Source organism: Pteropus vampyrus, unplaced genomic scaffold (assembly GCF_000151845.1).
Source record: "Pteropus vampyrus isolate Shadow unplaced genomic scaffold, Pvam_2.0 Scaffold357, whole genome shotgun sequence".
Lineage (NCBI taxonomy): Eukaryota > Metazoa > Chordata > Mammalia > Chiroptera > Pteropodidae > Pteropus > Pteropus vampyrus.
Genome location: NW_011889138.1, coordinates 1,199,945 through 1,214,951, shown reverse-complemented (window position 1 = coordinate 1,214,951; position 15,007 = coordinate 1,199,945). Strand labels below are relative to the sequence as shown.

Here is a 15,007-nt window from a genome sequence, read left to right as displayed (position 1 = left end):
CAGCCCTTATTCATGTTCTCAGAGCAGTGAGCTGCACTCCCTGCAATGTGTATTTAGTTATGCCATTTGTTAGGAAGCTGAGGTCTGAAAGAAGGATGAGGCTCCAAGGACACCTGGCAGATCCATGGTAGAGCCAGGGCTGCAGTCCCAGGGCCTCCGTGTGAAACTTAAAGGCAAAGCCGGCTCAGAGGGTACTGGGCAAGTCCAGTGTGACCACACACAAGGGTGGCCACCATGCTCTAATGAAGGCCCAGCATGAGATCTCATGCCAGCGTCCTAGGGTTCAAAAGTCATATGGATGTGGAGCACCACACAGTTAAGGACATTGGGACTTAGGGAGCATGGAAGAGTTGCCTTATCAGACTGGGGGCTAAACCAGCTTCCTGGAGGAGAAACTGATGCCAAATGATGACAAAGCCCTGGGAGCTTACCAGGTCAAGTGGGTGGTGAATTCCAAGTGGAGGTTTAGTGTGTCTGGCTAAACCTTACTCTTCCATTGAGTTTCAAATAGATTAGGATGGCTGGAGGTGTTGGGGTATAGGCTGCTGGATCTAGAAGGGCCTTGAGTTTCCACTGATGAGGCTTGGATAACCCCAGAGACTGGAAGCTGACTGCTGCCAGGCTGGATCCAAGCCACTGACATCTTTGGATTGGCCCATGCTTAAAAAAAAAAAAAGTTGGACTTAGTTGCCCACACTTGAAAAAGATTTTACATAAGAACTAATGTAACTTCTAAAAATTTGGGGTGATCTAGTATTCTCCAGTCTGCCACCAGTTCCCACCACTCCTCCCAAGCCTAACTCTGAGCCCAAATGTCAGTCTTCATGTTCTACCTGTGGGTTCTGTATTTCCCTTTTGAACCTGGGCACCTTCCTCGTTCATTGACACTGCCACCTAGCTCCCACAGGCTTTCACATTTAGGACCCTTTCTCAAAGCCACATGGAGTTGTGGGTTGGTGACAAAGTTGGGATCTGTGTTTTTGAAGGACCCACATGACTGCTGGATGGAGGAGGAAGCGGGAAGGGCCTGGAGGCTGGGCTACTGTATGGGATGTGTCATCCCTACTAGAGGCCTTTGTCAGCTTGCCCACAATAGTAATGGTAAAAAGGAGCGTTCAGATTCTGAAGCGATTTCACTGGCTCAATAGTGTGAAGTCAATAAGGGATTCGCTCAGTAGAGGAGGGATGAAAGCTGAAGAGGACATTCCTAGGTGTCTAGCTCGGGTGCCAGAGGAGGTAGGAAGCGTGGGCATCTCTTTGGGGGAAATGGGGTTCTGTTTATGTTATGATTTGTCTTTAGGATACATCATGGGAATGCTGGGTGAACAGGAAGGTGTGCAAATCCGGACTCCTTAATGAGTCACTAATCACAGGAGTCCCTTTATTTTGCCAACCTTCCCTGGTCCCCAGTCCCACAGCTGAACCACATCCTACTCGTGAATAGCCAGATGCTGTCCACCCCCATTCCAAAGAGGTTTGGACAGAGGAATGCTGCAAGACCACAGGGTGGTCCCTTGATCCCCAACCCCCAAGCACAGCAACCCAAACATAAAACTGACATTGAAAAAGCCTTCAGAAAGTCCTTTAATAGGGACAGAACTGGAGACTTCCCACCTCCAGTGCCTAAGTCCTCTCTCACCCCCACTCTCACTGCACACCACTACATGCCGCCCAGCCACCATGTCGCCATCTGCTAACCCTTCCTTGGGATAGCCTGGAACTAGGCACTATGCCCTTTGCTTCTGATTGAGAGTGGAGGAAGTTACAGAAACCTGAGGCTATTTTGTAGACCTGGGAGCCGTAGGCTCTGAGACTAAAACTTTAGGAGGGCCTGTTTGCTGTCTGGGCTTCGGTTGCCTGGGAAGAGGAGTCTGGTGGGCAAAGGAGGGACCACCATGGGAGAAGGGGTAGCAGCTCTTGGAGTCAAGATCCTTATGGTTGGTCACAATGACATCCTTGAGGCTCAAGTGCTCTTGGCTATGACTTGGGGACCCTCTGGCTTCTAGGCGATGGGATCCCAGTCTCTGTGGAGGACCTGGCTGGCGTCTTCTGCCTGAGGGTGGGTGAGTAGGTGTCCCATGTTCAGTACGACCCAGTGAGGTAGGCAAGAGGTTCCATCTATTCCACCCGAGGCCCCAAGACAGTCCAGAATTCTGCAGATGAAAGGCTGGTCAAGGACACTACAGTAGACCCTGGATGCCCTTCCATTCAACTCTGGCTCCCGTGTATGGACAGGCTCTGCTGTGATATGCTGTTTCTTGGGCAAGGATGACCCAAGGAGCAGGCAGATGGGGTAGTGACATCCATCCGTGGTCCTCCATTTAGCTGGACATCTACAGGACTGTATCTATGCCTTTCTTGGAATCTCTCAGAGGTGCCCTGTGGGTCTGTGGGCACCATGAACCTGGCTGTCCCTCTGCTCTCCCACACTAGCTGCTCATGGCTTTGTGTCATCTTTTCCTCAGATTCCCATCTGTCGCCTGCCTCCTTGTTCCCCCCACCCCCCCACCCCTGCTATCCACCACCTACCTCCCATATTGACGCCCAGTGTCCCTCCTCTCCCAGACTACTGGTCGACCTCCGCCTTCACTGTGGTTGTCTCTTCCACAGTGTTTCCCGCTCCACAACCATGCCCTGGCCCCTCCGCCCCCGCTGCCAGCTGGCTTCCAGAGTCTCTAAGTCCGGGACCCGGGCCGTGGAAGTGAGTGCGCTGGTGCTTGCGGAAGTTGGACGAGTTGTTGAAAGTGCGATCGCAGAGGGCGCAGCGGAAGGGGCGTTCGCCCGTGTGGATGCGGGCATGGCCGCTCAGCACCGAGGACTGTGTGAAGCCCTTGCCGCAGACACCGCAGTGGTAGGGCCGCTCGCCCGTGTGCACGCGCTCGTGGTCGCGCATGTCCGAGGAGCGGCGGAAAGGTTTGGCGCAGAACCTGCAGGCGAAGGGCTTCCCCACCGCCGCGCCCGCAGCTGCCGCTGCCATCACCACCTCCGACCGCTCTGCGGGCACCCAGGGCCCCTGTTCCCGAGCCGCCACCGCTGCCTCTGGGGGCCTCTGAGAGGTCCCTGGCTCCACCCCATGCCGATGCTGGTGCCGCAGCAGGGGCGCCAGGGCCTTGAAGGCCCTGGGGCAGAGGGGGCAGCGGTAGGGGCGCTCTCCGGTGTGCAAGCTGTAGTGAGCGCGGAGGCTGGCGGGTCCCGGGCAGCTGTGGCCACACACATGACACCGGCTTCGGTCCCCACCCTGCCCGCCGCCCTCAGCCCCTGCCAGATGGCCATGTTCATGGAACAGCAGCTCAGAGACCAGCCGGAAAGCAGCTGGGCACAAGGCACAGTGAAGAGAACCTGGCTCGGGGGGCTCAGGTACTAGCGTGGTGTCTGTCACCTTCACCACCTGGATCTCGATGAGGTCAGTCGGGGGTGTGGCGGGGCGGTTGTCATCAGGCACCAGGACCTGGGGGTGGGGTGGGGAAGGCGACAAGGAGCCTGTGGACCTTGCCTCGACGGCCCCCCAAAGCACACCCATTTATTAAACACCCATCTCCTTTGTAGCACACTGGGCACCCCTGTTTCTAGACCCTGCTCTCCTACCTCCAGGATTCTACTATATCCCCGATAAGATTTCCTCTCCTGTCAGAAATATATCACGACCCAGTCATGTCTCTCCTCCATCCACTTAAATCAATCATTTCTTGCCTTGACCACTGAAAAAGCCTCCTCAACAGAACTTCTTAGCCTGCTCCTTACTACCCACCTCTCTAATGTCCGAATAACCTTTTGAGAACGGAAAAAAAGATCAAGTAATTTTGCCACTCAAACTCTCGCGTGGCTCCAACTGCACTTAAAATCCAAGACCATCATCATAATATCCATGGCTCTCTGGCTCCTGCTTCTGTCTCTGACCCCAGTGTAAATATAAGCCGGCACACAGCTGACTCTGGTCTAAATTTAGCTGCCCTACCCCCAACTCTAGCAGCTCCATCTACTTCCTTTCTAGAACATTAACAATAAATCTCCTTTACTGTCTCTCTCTCGTACTAGACTGCAAGGTCCAAGGATGCAGTCCTTATTTGTCTGGTTCACTTATTCATCCACTGAGCCCAAGTCGGAGCTCAGTAAATGTTTGTTGGATGAATGAATGTCCTCAGTTCCTCTCCAGTCCTGAGTGGGGGAACCTGGGGGCGGTTCCGAAGTCACCTGGAGCAGTCATTTCTCCACCCCCCAAGTCCTCCCTTGGGCATTCGAGATGCATCTCTGCATCCCTTGCAAAATTGTCACCCCACCCTAACGTGGGTGCCCCCGCCCTTGTCTTTCAGGGTCACCTCAACCTTCCATCCAAGTTCGCTAGCCTCATAATCTCTCGCTGGCCCCACCCCTCTGAAGACTCCGCCCCCTAATTAGACAAACTCAATCTCTGGGACTCTTCCCTGGACCCCTCTCCCGCCCAGATGTTCCCCACAACCTCTCCTCAGGCCTCGCCCCCACTAAGCCCCTCCCCTCCCCTCCATAGGCTCCTTCTTAAACCCCGCCCCTCTCCCAACCGAGAGGCCCCGCCCCCAGGGCCGGAGCTCTAAGAACCTCCCCCGCCCAGACCTCATAGGCCCCGCCCCGCCCCGCCCCGCCCCCCGCCCTGCGACCTCCTCCCGTCTCGAGCTCCCGGCTCAGACCCCTTTCTCGCCCGCACCACGTCCGGCGGCTCCGGGGATCGCGGCTCTGGGGCCGCAGAGTTCGGACTCAGGGACTCCGGGCGCGCGGCAGCCATCTTGTGCCCAGGCCCCGCCCCCCAAAGCCAGTGGTCGCTCTGGAAGGGGGTGGGGTTCGGACGGCCGTCAGAGCCACGGCGCAGGCGCCCTGGAGGGCGGGGCGGGGCTTCCAGGTGGCCTGGGTCCCCTAACTCCGGGAGGAAAAGATAGCTTTCCTTCCTAATTACTTGGTACACTCCTCCGCAAGGAGAAAGCCTGCGTGGGGCGCTGGGGAGCTGCGAGCTAACTCGAATTTCTCTGTTTAACCGAAATTGGTAGACTCCTGGCTGTCAGTTGACCCTCACCAGAATTTAATAACCTTTGTTCTCTGTTCATACTACATGTTTTTGTCGTCACCTTCTCTGCATGGCTCATGATAACGCAGTGATGCAAAGTTTACGAATGTACGGATTTCTAAGTCCGTTTACAGAAAGATTTTTCTGGAAACAGCAACACTGATGGTGCTGGGATGCAGCCCAAATCCGCAGGTCGGTGTGACGTTTGGGGAAAGACGGGCGTTTTCGGCAGCACCAAGGACAGGCCTGGGCTCTTGGCCATCCACTTACTTATTCCTTGCGTGGCCTGGCAGTGTGATCTTGGATAAGTCACTATACTTCTTTGGACCATGTATACAATTTCTCATGTGTAAAACTGTAAAGCTGTTGTGAAAACTCAGTGAGAAAAGAGATGTGGAAGACTTTTGGGACACTCTTACATGTTTTTTGTGGAAAGGCATCATAGGAGGTGCCTAAACATTACGATCTATCCTAAATTCCCCATTTCTCCTCCTGGGAATGTGGTAAGATTGCATTTCTCTTTGCAGTTAGACGAGGCCATGTACTTTTCTTTGGCCAGTGTGATAGCAATGTATGTCAACTTCAGCTCATAGTGAGAGTCAGGAATGGGTCACCACATTCCATTTCTGTCATTCTATGCTTAGGGATCTGCTCGTTGACGTTAAGTTTCCAACCAGCTTAAGTTCCAGAGTATCTACAGTGAACACAACCTGGTGCTGATCTTCCTCGGAGATATACATTTAAAATACACATTTGTTGTGTCAAGCCACTGAGTTTTGGGGTGTTTATTACAGCAACATAACCTATACTATCTTGACTAACACATAAGAAATCTTTTATTTATATTTATCTTATTATGAATTAGTTCTATATACAAACGGTATTCAGAATAATATAGACAACTTCTCACGCTCACTAATAAACTTAAAATATACGTTACATATGGAATCTAAGCCCTCTTTGTACCCCCAACCATTCTCCTCCCTCCCTCCCTCACCTGAGGTTATTAGGGTTTGCATTTTGTTTCTCATTCTCATGCATGTCTTTCTTATTTTGCTACATATATGAGATGATATGACTTTGTTCACTGTCTCCAGTGTTTTCATGGGCCCTGGCATATCTGCCTTCATGGGCCTGTTATTTCTAAAAAATATATTTAAATTATATTTCACAACCGTGTTGATATAAAGACAAAGATAAACTAGGCTGGGTTAGATTTTTCTTCAGATTTCAAAGTTTTTTTTTAGTGGGCTCCTAAAAGTGTCATGGGCCCTAGACGTTGTATGTACCTGCTGTGGGCATTCCAAGTTTGTGTGTGTGTGTGTGTGTGTGTGTGTGTGTGTGTAGATTTGTATAGCAGTTGCTAATCTTAACTACTCTGAATTGTCCACACTCATTACTTAGGGAGGGGCTTGTGCGAGGAGCCTCGAAAGCTTAGGCTTCACGGGCATCAGTTGAATTTGGGACACTAAAGGACCTTCTTCGAAATCTAGTCTCGTCCTATATAAGAGTCTTTAGTGACGCTGAGCGCGTCCGTGCCCATCTCTAAATTTCAGTCTCTGAATTGTTATCCTGACTTGCTTCTCCCAGGTGCTGAAGTGGGTGAGACATGTCGATATTTTGGTCTTTGTCGCCCCCACGAGGCTTAGGAGAGTTCCTTGTTGCAGCATGCAGTCGGTAAAGATACGATTTGTCGCCTCTAAGAGGAAGGAAGGCAGAGATTACTTCGTTCGAGTTCGCTCCCTGTTTTAGCCCCAGAAGCTGGCATGTGGGAGGCACTTAACAAATATTTGTTGAATATAATGATTGACATTCAGGTCAGTGGAACTAGAGGCTATTGGAACCCTTCCTTCGAGGTTGTGTGTTTCTGGCCGAAAGATATTCACGTGAACACCCTTCCCCTTCTTGTGGGTCGCAGCCCGACGGCCCTTTGCAGCTCTCGTGTTCCCCCGCCTCCTGCGTTCCGGAAACAGACTCCCAGGCGGCAGCTGCTCATTCCGCACCGACGGAAAGGGCCGCGCCTGGAGTCGGGGTCCCAGAGCATGATGGGGAGGGGCCCCTGGGGAGTTTGGAGCATCCTGGGGGATGGAAGACACCAGAGCCGACTGACCTGTTGAGAGGACCAAGGGGAGGACCGAGGAGGTTCGTGTCGGACGATCCCTTGGGAACACAGAAGGGACAGGAACCAGAGAGAGATGGTGGGCGGTGATGGCGTGAGTCTCCGAGGTGACAGACTTCCAGGGGAATGAAAACGCGTACTTGGTGTCACAGGACAAGCATGAAAAGATGTTGGAATTGGGGAGATAAAGACTCAGGACTTCGGGGAGGTTCTAGGAGAGAGAAGGCTTACCCTCGCAGGGCAGAAGAGGAATGCAGGGAAGACAAAACCCTCTAGGGGTTGGAAAGAGGAGATGGAAGGCAATTAAAGAAATATATAAGTCACACAGATTCTAGGGGCATGTAAGAAGGCCCTCAGCGCACCTCCCAGGAATTGGTTGATTGATGCAATAGGCCCCTGCAAATCCTGGGAATGTGACGTCGTGAAGTTCAGACAATCTAGAGTTTGGGCACACTCTCTGAGGTCCATGGCAAATCCCCCAGCTGCCTCGAGAGATGAGTTTAAGGAGCAGGGGATGGAGGATGGTACAGGGAAGCCAAGATTGGGGCAGGTTCTGTGATCACCTCGACCTTTAGCTTACTTTTCCCCACCTTCAGTTGCAGTTTTTCCTTCCTTTAGCTGCTTGTATTACTGAATGTAATACCCAGATCAGAAAAGGCTAGTGACTTTGCTGCTATACAGCAAACACAAAGGGCCAGAATTAGGCAACCCTTGGTTCTCTCTGGAGGCCATGAGCCTCTGCCCTCCTGAGGGCCTCCTGCCCCTGAACTGGCCCCCATGTGTTCCTCTGTCCCCTGCCCACTAACAGGAATGGTATTCCGTATTTCTGTACATGGAGGAGGACCCCTAGCTGGAGCTGGAGCCCCCCAAGGGCTCACTTGTCCCCAGTGCCTCCAGGTCTTCAAGAGACGCCTGCCCCTGAGGAGCCCCCATGTCTGCCACTGAGCCTCCGGCTATTGTCTGCAGCGAGACCTTTGAGCTACGCAGCCATCTTCTGGCATCACTTTGTACACCGGCCTGGTAGGGTTGGGTTCACACCTGCCCACAGTGTGCCGGCATTTGCAGGAGGCTGGGCAGCTTGCCCAGCACAGGTGGAAGGAATTTCCTGGATGGTGGGGAGGCCACAGGGGCTCCATAGACTCTTGTTTCTTGTACAGAGGGTAGAGGCCTCAGGTTCCTCATTCCTGAAATAGAGAATGTCTTGTGGTGACAGGCAGGAGAGTCCCCTTTGACCGCCACAGCCCCATTTTATAGCCTTGGATCAGTCACTGTCCCATTCTGGAACTCAGTTTCCCAATCTGAAAAACAGGGTACAGCCCACATTCCATATCCATTCATCCATGGGATGAATGAGACATCAGTATTACAAGTGAGCTACAAATGTCACATGCCGTACGAAAGAAGCGCATACTGTTCCATTTCTTCTTTATAGCGACTCGTGCCTGCTGAGACAGGCTCAATAAATGTTTGTTAGTTTTGATTCTTTTATAATTTCTGGGGTAGGGTTGGAACCCAAATGATGTAAAAACCTCTCTTTTGAGGATGTAAGTTACTGGCCAGAGTGCTTTCCTAGGGGCACCTCCCTCTGTTCCAGAGGTTGGAGCCATCCCGGAACTCATCCCTGCAGCTACTTCTGGACCCAAAAGTTGGTTATACCTAAGTATGGAGACTGGGCTGGGACTCGAGGAAGTGGGTAGGTGCAGGACAGGTGGTATTTTTAGAGTCCTAATCAACGGAGCAGTGAGGGCCCTGGGTGAGACGTGAGGGACTTGGGGTGTGGGACGCAATAGTCCCTGAGGCAGTGGGCCTCGGAGACTGAGAAGCCCTGTGAGGGAGGGTTGGGGAGACCTGGAACATGGTACAGACAGGAGGGCAGGAAGCCCGAAGAACAGATTAGTTGGACACAAGTTGACCTCAAAGCACAGGCTGGTAATCTAGGGGCATGTAAGAAGGGGAGAAGGGGTTGTTGGATAGGAACATGAAATAACGGGATGAACGGTGGATGTTGAGAAGAGAGGAAAGGTTCTTGAAGGAGGCAGGGTTCAGATTGCAGGTTGGGAGGGTTCAGGCAGCCCGAGGGAAGTGAGGGTGCTGGAGTGGGAGGCACCAGATTTGAGTGCCGTCTCCAGGTCCCAGGGCTGGAGATCCAAGGCAGTGAGTGGGTTGCCCAGCCCACTGGGTTGTTGAGAGGAGTAGGTGGGGCCCTTGTCCGAAGTTTGGAGGACATGAGTAACCGATAAGTTGTAGGTGAGGCTGGAAAGAGACAGCTGAAGGCTATGGTGTTTGTTTGATAGTGGAGGAGCTTGGGATGGGGGTCCCAGTTAGCATGAGAAGAGGTACAGGGTTTCATAATTTGAAGCGTGAACCGAGAAGTGAGACTGGCTCACTGTGGCTATCTGGTGAGGCTGGATGAGGGGCGGGATAAGAAAGGGCTGGGGTGGAGGGCGAGAGGCCTCGAATGCCAGGCTAAGGGGTTTTGACTGTAGGCGGAGCCTTGGGAGGGTCCCAAGCAGAGGCAGTGTTAGATCCTTGTGGAGCTGGTGGACTGCTGAGCATGGCATACCAGAGGTGCCCAGCCATCTTGGGAGGTGGGGCACAGAGGCTTCTGGAGGCAGAGAAGAAGCCTGGCAGCAGAGGAAGACGCATGAGCCTTTGCACCCAGAGCCACACAAGTTCAAGGTCTAGTCATAGGAGTGAGAGGTGAGGCAAAGTGGCTGGGCCACCTGAAATGCCAGATAGAGGAACTTGGGGACTTGGTCCTTAGGGGACCAGGGGCCGTGACAGGGTTTTGAATGGTGCAGAAGTTTCATCCACCACAGTTGTGAGAGAGTCTTGTTGGTTGGCATGGGAGAGGAGCCAGGGAGAAGGCTGGTAGAGGAGCCCAGGTGAGCTGGGGCTTGGGGGACGTAGGGGAGCATATAGCTTTGAGAACATTTCAGGGTGGGGGAGTGGACAGAACCTGATGCCTGCCTGGCTTTGGGCAGTGAGGAAGTGTGTGTGTGTTGGGGGTGGGGACATTTGAGGTTCCAAACTTGTGTGCCTGGTACGGCTTCATTCTGATCATGTCCTGGAAGAGAAGTGGGTTTTTTGGGGAGGATGGTGGAAATAATGCTTCGCTCTTGGATGGGGTGATCAAATTCATTCATTCATTCATTCACTCATCATGCAACCAATATTGATTTGAACCTCTACCCTCTCCTGACACCTTTGCTAGATCCTGAGGACAGAGCTGGGCCCTGCCTTTGTGGAGATGGGGAAAGGCAGGCAGTGAAACAGCAAATCAGTAAATAAGCAAGACTGTATTAGTGTCAACGTGGCACGTGAAGAAACGAACAGATTCACAAGACAGATCAGGGCATCATCTACTTGATCTATAACATAACCAGCGAAGCCTCAGTGGTGACGTGTTGTTGGAGTTGAGACCTGAGTGGCCAGAAAGGTTCTGTCTTTGTGAAGGGCTGAAAGGAACATTTCAGAGAGGGGAACAGCAAACACGAGGGCTCTGGGGAATGGGAGGGGTTGGTGGGGCAGCACTCTGATGAGTTTCCTCATCTCCAAAGTCAGCATCCTTGTGGCACCTACCTTGTGGGTCTGCTCTGAGGATGTGGTGCATTTCACAGTGGCTTGGCACCATAGTGAGGGATCAGTAAGTGTTGGTCATTGTCATTATTTCTGGGGGTGGGGGTGGGTTTATGGGTCTGAAACTCAAGGAGGTGATCTGGGCGGGAGACTCAGACTGGGTAGTTGTCTGTAGGCTGGGGTAAAGTTAACCCTTGGGGGACATCTGGCAATGTCTGTTTTAACAACAGGGAGTGGGGAGGGAAGGTGCTACTCACAGCTGGAGGGTGGAGCCCAGGGATGCTGCTCAACATCCCAGAGCCCCCACTTCCCCCCCAGCAAAGTGTCAGTAGGGAGGAGGCTGAGAAACCACGATGTGGACAGAAGGCGAACGTCACGTGTGTCACCCTTAACTCCTTCGTGCCTTCTCAGTTTACTAGTCTCCACTCTCCCCATGAAATCGCCAGACAGAAAGGACCTCAAGAAGGCTGCTGGGTAGAAACAGAACGTGCGCCACACTTAAACAAGTGAAAGGAGCTAGTGAGGCTGAGTGTAATAACATTCCCTAGGAAACCCAACATGTCCAAAGTAGAATCGGTTCAAAATGTAATCAGTACCAAAGTCATTCATGAGATCGGTTACATCTTTATTTTCCTTTGAAGTCCTGGAAATACGTCGGGAGCCCGTTTTGGCCCTTGAAGGTGGATTACAGCAGTCCCATAGGTAGGCAGCCACAAGCCACATCTTAAATCTATTTAGATTTAAACGAGGTAATGTTTAATATCCTGGTCCTCAGCCGCACTAGCCATGTATTAAGTGCGCAGTAGCGCCATGTGGCCAGTTGCTGTCCCATTGGACTGCGCGCAGATCATAAAACATTTCCGTTATCGCGAAAGTTCTTTTTGCCAGTTTCCTGGGACGCAACTCTGAACGCCTCCGGGGTCCTGGAACTGCGCGCGGAAACAGGCCACTTATCTCCCCTCCGAACTCCCAGCTGCTCTGCCAGCTGCCGGCGTCCCCCTCAGGCCCTGCCCCGAGGCGATGGACTCCGCTGGCCCCTGCGCCGTTTGCAGCGCGCTCCCGGTCTTGCTGCTACCTGCTCATGGACACACGTGACGTGCGCCTCGAGTTCACCGCGCAGCGAAAGGAAGAGCTGCAGGCGCCAGGCGTGCGGCTCCCGCGTTCATCTGCAGCGACACTGCGATCGCACTCTACGCTCAAGCTCTTCGCGCGCGCCGCCTGCGGCCGGTCCTTCGAGCGCCCCACTCCCCTGGCGCGGCCTCGGCTCACAACCACAGCATGCCTGCCCACGTCGCTTTCCCGCCGCAGTTTCTCCCTCTAACCAACGCGCTTTGTGCCGGTTGCCATCAAGAATGGGTCGTTAATGCTCCCTGGACCTCAGCTTCCCCACCTGCCCTAAGGGAAGGACCACGGTTCCCATCTCTACCTGGCGACGTCTGGGCCTCGGTTTCCCCATCTGCCCAGTGGGAAAGTGCCCCACCTCCCTATCCGGCCTTCTCTGGGCCTTAGTTTCCCCATATACTAAGCCAGAGAATCCTGGCTGTGCCACATCAGAACCAATGGCTGGCTTCCGGACCCCAGTCTCCCTATTTACCCCACCGACAGACACGTCTCTTCTCCCGCCCTGGGCACTGTTGGGCAGGGGACGCAGGTGGGGCGACCCAGTGTAAGCAGAACAAACTGGGCGCACCCATTCCTTGTGAGACTCAGCTTATAAATCAATCACTGTCACAGTGATTGGACTGTTCCTGCCAGGGATGTGAGGGGAGCGGGGTACGAGAGGCTGGCTTCTTCGTACCCGAACCCTTGCCCTCTGCCCCCGGGGGTGCTCAATAAAGGAGGGCAATGCAAGCCGCGGCTCACCGGCGGCGGAACCTTCGTGCCGGCGCGCGCGTTTCCGGCCGGCGCCTTTTCCAAAGGACGCCGCCGCCCCTCGCGCCCCCGCGCCCGCGCCCCCCGCGCCCGCGTCTCCGGCGCCGCCGGCCCGGAGCTCCCGGAAGTCTCGGTCCTGCCGCCGCCGGCATTCGCGAGGGGAAGCCCGGGCCGTCCGGGACCTCGCTCCCGCTCTTCCGGACCCAAGAAGCTGCCTCACTGGGTACGGGGGCCGGGATGGAGGGAGGAGCCTGACTCCAGGACGGCGCGAGGCCGGGCAGGGCGGGGGAGGGGCTGGCGCTCCCGGGGTGGGGGTGGGGCAGGGCGAGGAAGATGCCGAGGGACAGATAGGAGGGGAGATGGAGACCCCAGCGCTTTGCACAAGTGCGGGAGCGAGGGTGGTCCCGGGGGTGTAGTGGGGACGGGGACAGATGGGTGCTGGAGTACAGGAGGAAGGGGATAGAGAAGCGGGCGGAGGGGCTCTGCTGGGTATAGCAGGGCGAGGGCTGGAGCATTAAAGACGCCAACTGCACACAGAAAGGAGAGCGAAGTCCTTGGGAGAGGTAGTTTGGGAAAGGGACCCCAGAGGGCTGGGTGCATGTGACAGGGAGGAGGCCCCTGAGGGTACAGAGAGAAGTGAAGGTATCAGTAGCTTGCGTGTAGGGCTGGGGATAGAAGGACCCTTGGGGGCAACGCAGGAGGTAGCAAGGTTCAGGGGCGGTGGAGTACACAGACGGCAGGCTGCTGAGGGTCCTACGGACGCACACACGAAATCCAGATGATGGGCTAGGGAATGAAGCTAGGATGGGAAGACCTTGAGGTGCTGTGGGGTAGAAACAGGATAGAGGAGCCCTGCGTGAAAAGTGGGGAACTGGGTTAGTAGGGTTTTGGAGATGTACCTCAGAAGGAAATGGAGAGGACACACATGTATCCAGAGATGGGGAGGACTTACAAGGTACCTAGTGGGGATGCAGATCTGGGGCGCTCTCAGGGTCAGAGAAGGGTCTGCTGCAGTAGTCCTGCGGAGAGGATGCAACCTGAATTGGGGCTGCCAGAAGAGAAAGCGACCCTTCAGGAGGCCTGAAGGGCCCAGTTGTGGGATAAAAGAGGCCAAATAGCTGTAAAGAGGGGAAATAGACTTGAGATTGATTGGCTCTTGTGGGAAGTGGTGGGATGATGCCCTCGGGCCTGGTCTGGTGGCTGGGAGGAGGACCCAGGTGGAGAGGCAGGTTGGGGCCAAGATAAGCCAAGCTCAGTTGGAGGTGTCCCGGGAAGAAGCTTGACAGAACCAGAGCAGTCTGGCCTGGAGTCAGTTTCTTTCTTGTAGGGGAGGTAGGTCAGTGGTACAGATTGGGTAGGGACACTTTCCCCAGGAAGTGGCAATTTTGACTTCTCTCCCCTCCACCGCTCCCAGTTGCCGCTCCAGATGCTGCTGCTGCCCCCGCGACCACCCCATCCTCGGTCCTCCTCTCCGGAGGCCATGGACCCACCGCCCCCCAAGGCTCCCCCTTTCCCCAAGACGGAAGGCCCTTCCTCCACTCCTTCCTCGGCGGCGGGGCCCCGACCCCCGCGGCTGGGCCGCCACCTGCTCATCGACGCCAACGGGGTCCCCTACACGTACACGGTGCAGCTGGAGGAGGAGCCCCGGGGCCCGCCCCAGCGCGAGGCACCACCGGGAGAGCCTGGTCCTCGAAAGGGCTACAGCTGCCCAGAGTGCGCCCGCGTCTTTGCCAGCCCCCTGCGGCTGCAGAGCCACCGCGTGTCGCACTCGGACCTCAAGCCTTTCACGTGCGGCGCCTGTGGCAAGGCCTTCAAGCGCTCCAGCCATCTGTCCCGGCACCGCGCCACGCACCGCGCCCGCGCTGGTCCCCCGCACACCTGCCCACTCTGCCCGCGCCGCTTCCAGGATGCCGCGGAGCTGGCGCAGCACGTGCGCCTACACTAAGCTCCGATTGGGCCCGTGCTGCTCTACCCGGCTCTGGGCCTCCGAGTCTGACCCACACGGCGGCACTCCCATACACACGCCCTGGCTCTGCTGAGGTTACTGCCTTACCCTGGGCCTGTCTCCCTATCTGTCCAAAGAGAGAAACGTCATTCGTACCTTCCTTCTTTCCCTCTCTAGCTATCTGTGATGTAGACCAAGTCGTTGCCCCTCCCTGGGCCTGCGAGCCAGTCGGAACTGGGTTCTGGCCCAGCTGTGCTGTGTGAGCTTTTGCAAGTGACTTAACCTCTCTGAGCCCTGTTTTTCTGCTCCGAAGTGGTGAACGATTGCCCGTGTGGTAGATTTGACAAGAGCACGGGCACGGTCTGGTCCCATTCTGTATCAACCCCTCTTCCACCCACTACCCTCACCCTTTACTCAATAAACATTCCACACTCCACTTTAGGGTTCTTATTTGCGAATG

At 54.8% G+C, this 15,007-nt stretch overlaps 3 protein-coding genes across 3 annotated transcripts; 2 read left to right on the top strand and 1 right to left on the bottom strand.

The window, feature by feature from the left end:
* Nucleotides 1-819: 819 nt before the first annotated feature.
* ZNF784 (zinc finger protein 784) lies at nucleotides 820-5,814 on the bottom strand. The gene is made up of 3 exons (XM_011379243.2): nucleotides 4,679-5,814; nucleotides 2,530-3,448; nucleotides 820-2,153 (listed from the first exon to the last, which is right to left on the bottom strand). Exons 1-2 carry the CDS (start codon nucleotides 4,754-4,756, stop codon nucleotides 2,567-2,569), a joined length of 960 nt encoding a protein of 319 aa, XP_011377545.1. The 5' UTR covers nucleotides 4,757-5,814; the 3' UTR covers nucleotides 820-2,153; nucleotides 2,530-2,566.
* An 886-nt stretch (nucleotides 5,815-6,700) lies between these two features.
* On the top strand, nucleotides 6,701-12,223 carry LOC111731241. The gene is made up of 3 exons (XM_023522731.1): nucleotides 6,701-6,709; nucleotides 6,951-7,174; nucleotides 11,619-12,223. The coding sequence occupies exons 1-3, from the start codon at nucleotides 6,701-6,703 to the stop codon at nucleotides 12,049-12,051; spliced, it is 666 nt and encodes a 221-aa protein (XP_023378499.1). The 3' UTR covers nucleotides 12,052-12,223.
* A 202-nt stretch (nucleotides 12,224-12,425) lies between these two features.
* On the top strand, nucleotides 12,426-14,983 carry ZNF580 (zinc finger protein 580). Its single transcript, XM_011379242.2, is given in 4 exon segments — nucleotides 12,426-12,657; nucleotides 12,660-12,719; nucleotides 12,722-12,825; nucleotides 14,017-14,983. Coding segments are annotated over 4 exon segments (777 nt in total). The 5' UTR covers nucleotides 12,426-12,575; the 3' UTR covers nucleotides 14,548-14,983.
* The last annotated feature ends 24 nt before the right edge of the window (nucleotides 14,984-15,007 follow it).

Bases quoted from the DNA above. Each gene is read 5' to 3' on its own strand.
- LOC111731241 (XM_023522731.1), top strand. The intron at 7,175-11,618 runs GTTCGTGTCGGA...TCTTTTTGCCAG, and splicing joins CCAAGGGGAGGACCGAGGAG to TTTCCTGGGACGCAACTCTG.
- ZNF784 (XM_011379243.2), bottom strand. From the start codon at position 4,756: ATGGCTGCCGCGCGCCCGGAGTCCCTGAGTCCGAACTCTGCGGCCCCA. The intron at 3,449-4,678 runs GTGCGGGCGAGA...CCCCACCCCCAG, and splicing joins CCCCGGAGCCGCCGGACGTG to GTCCTGGTGCCTGATGACAA.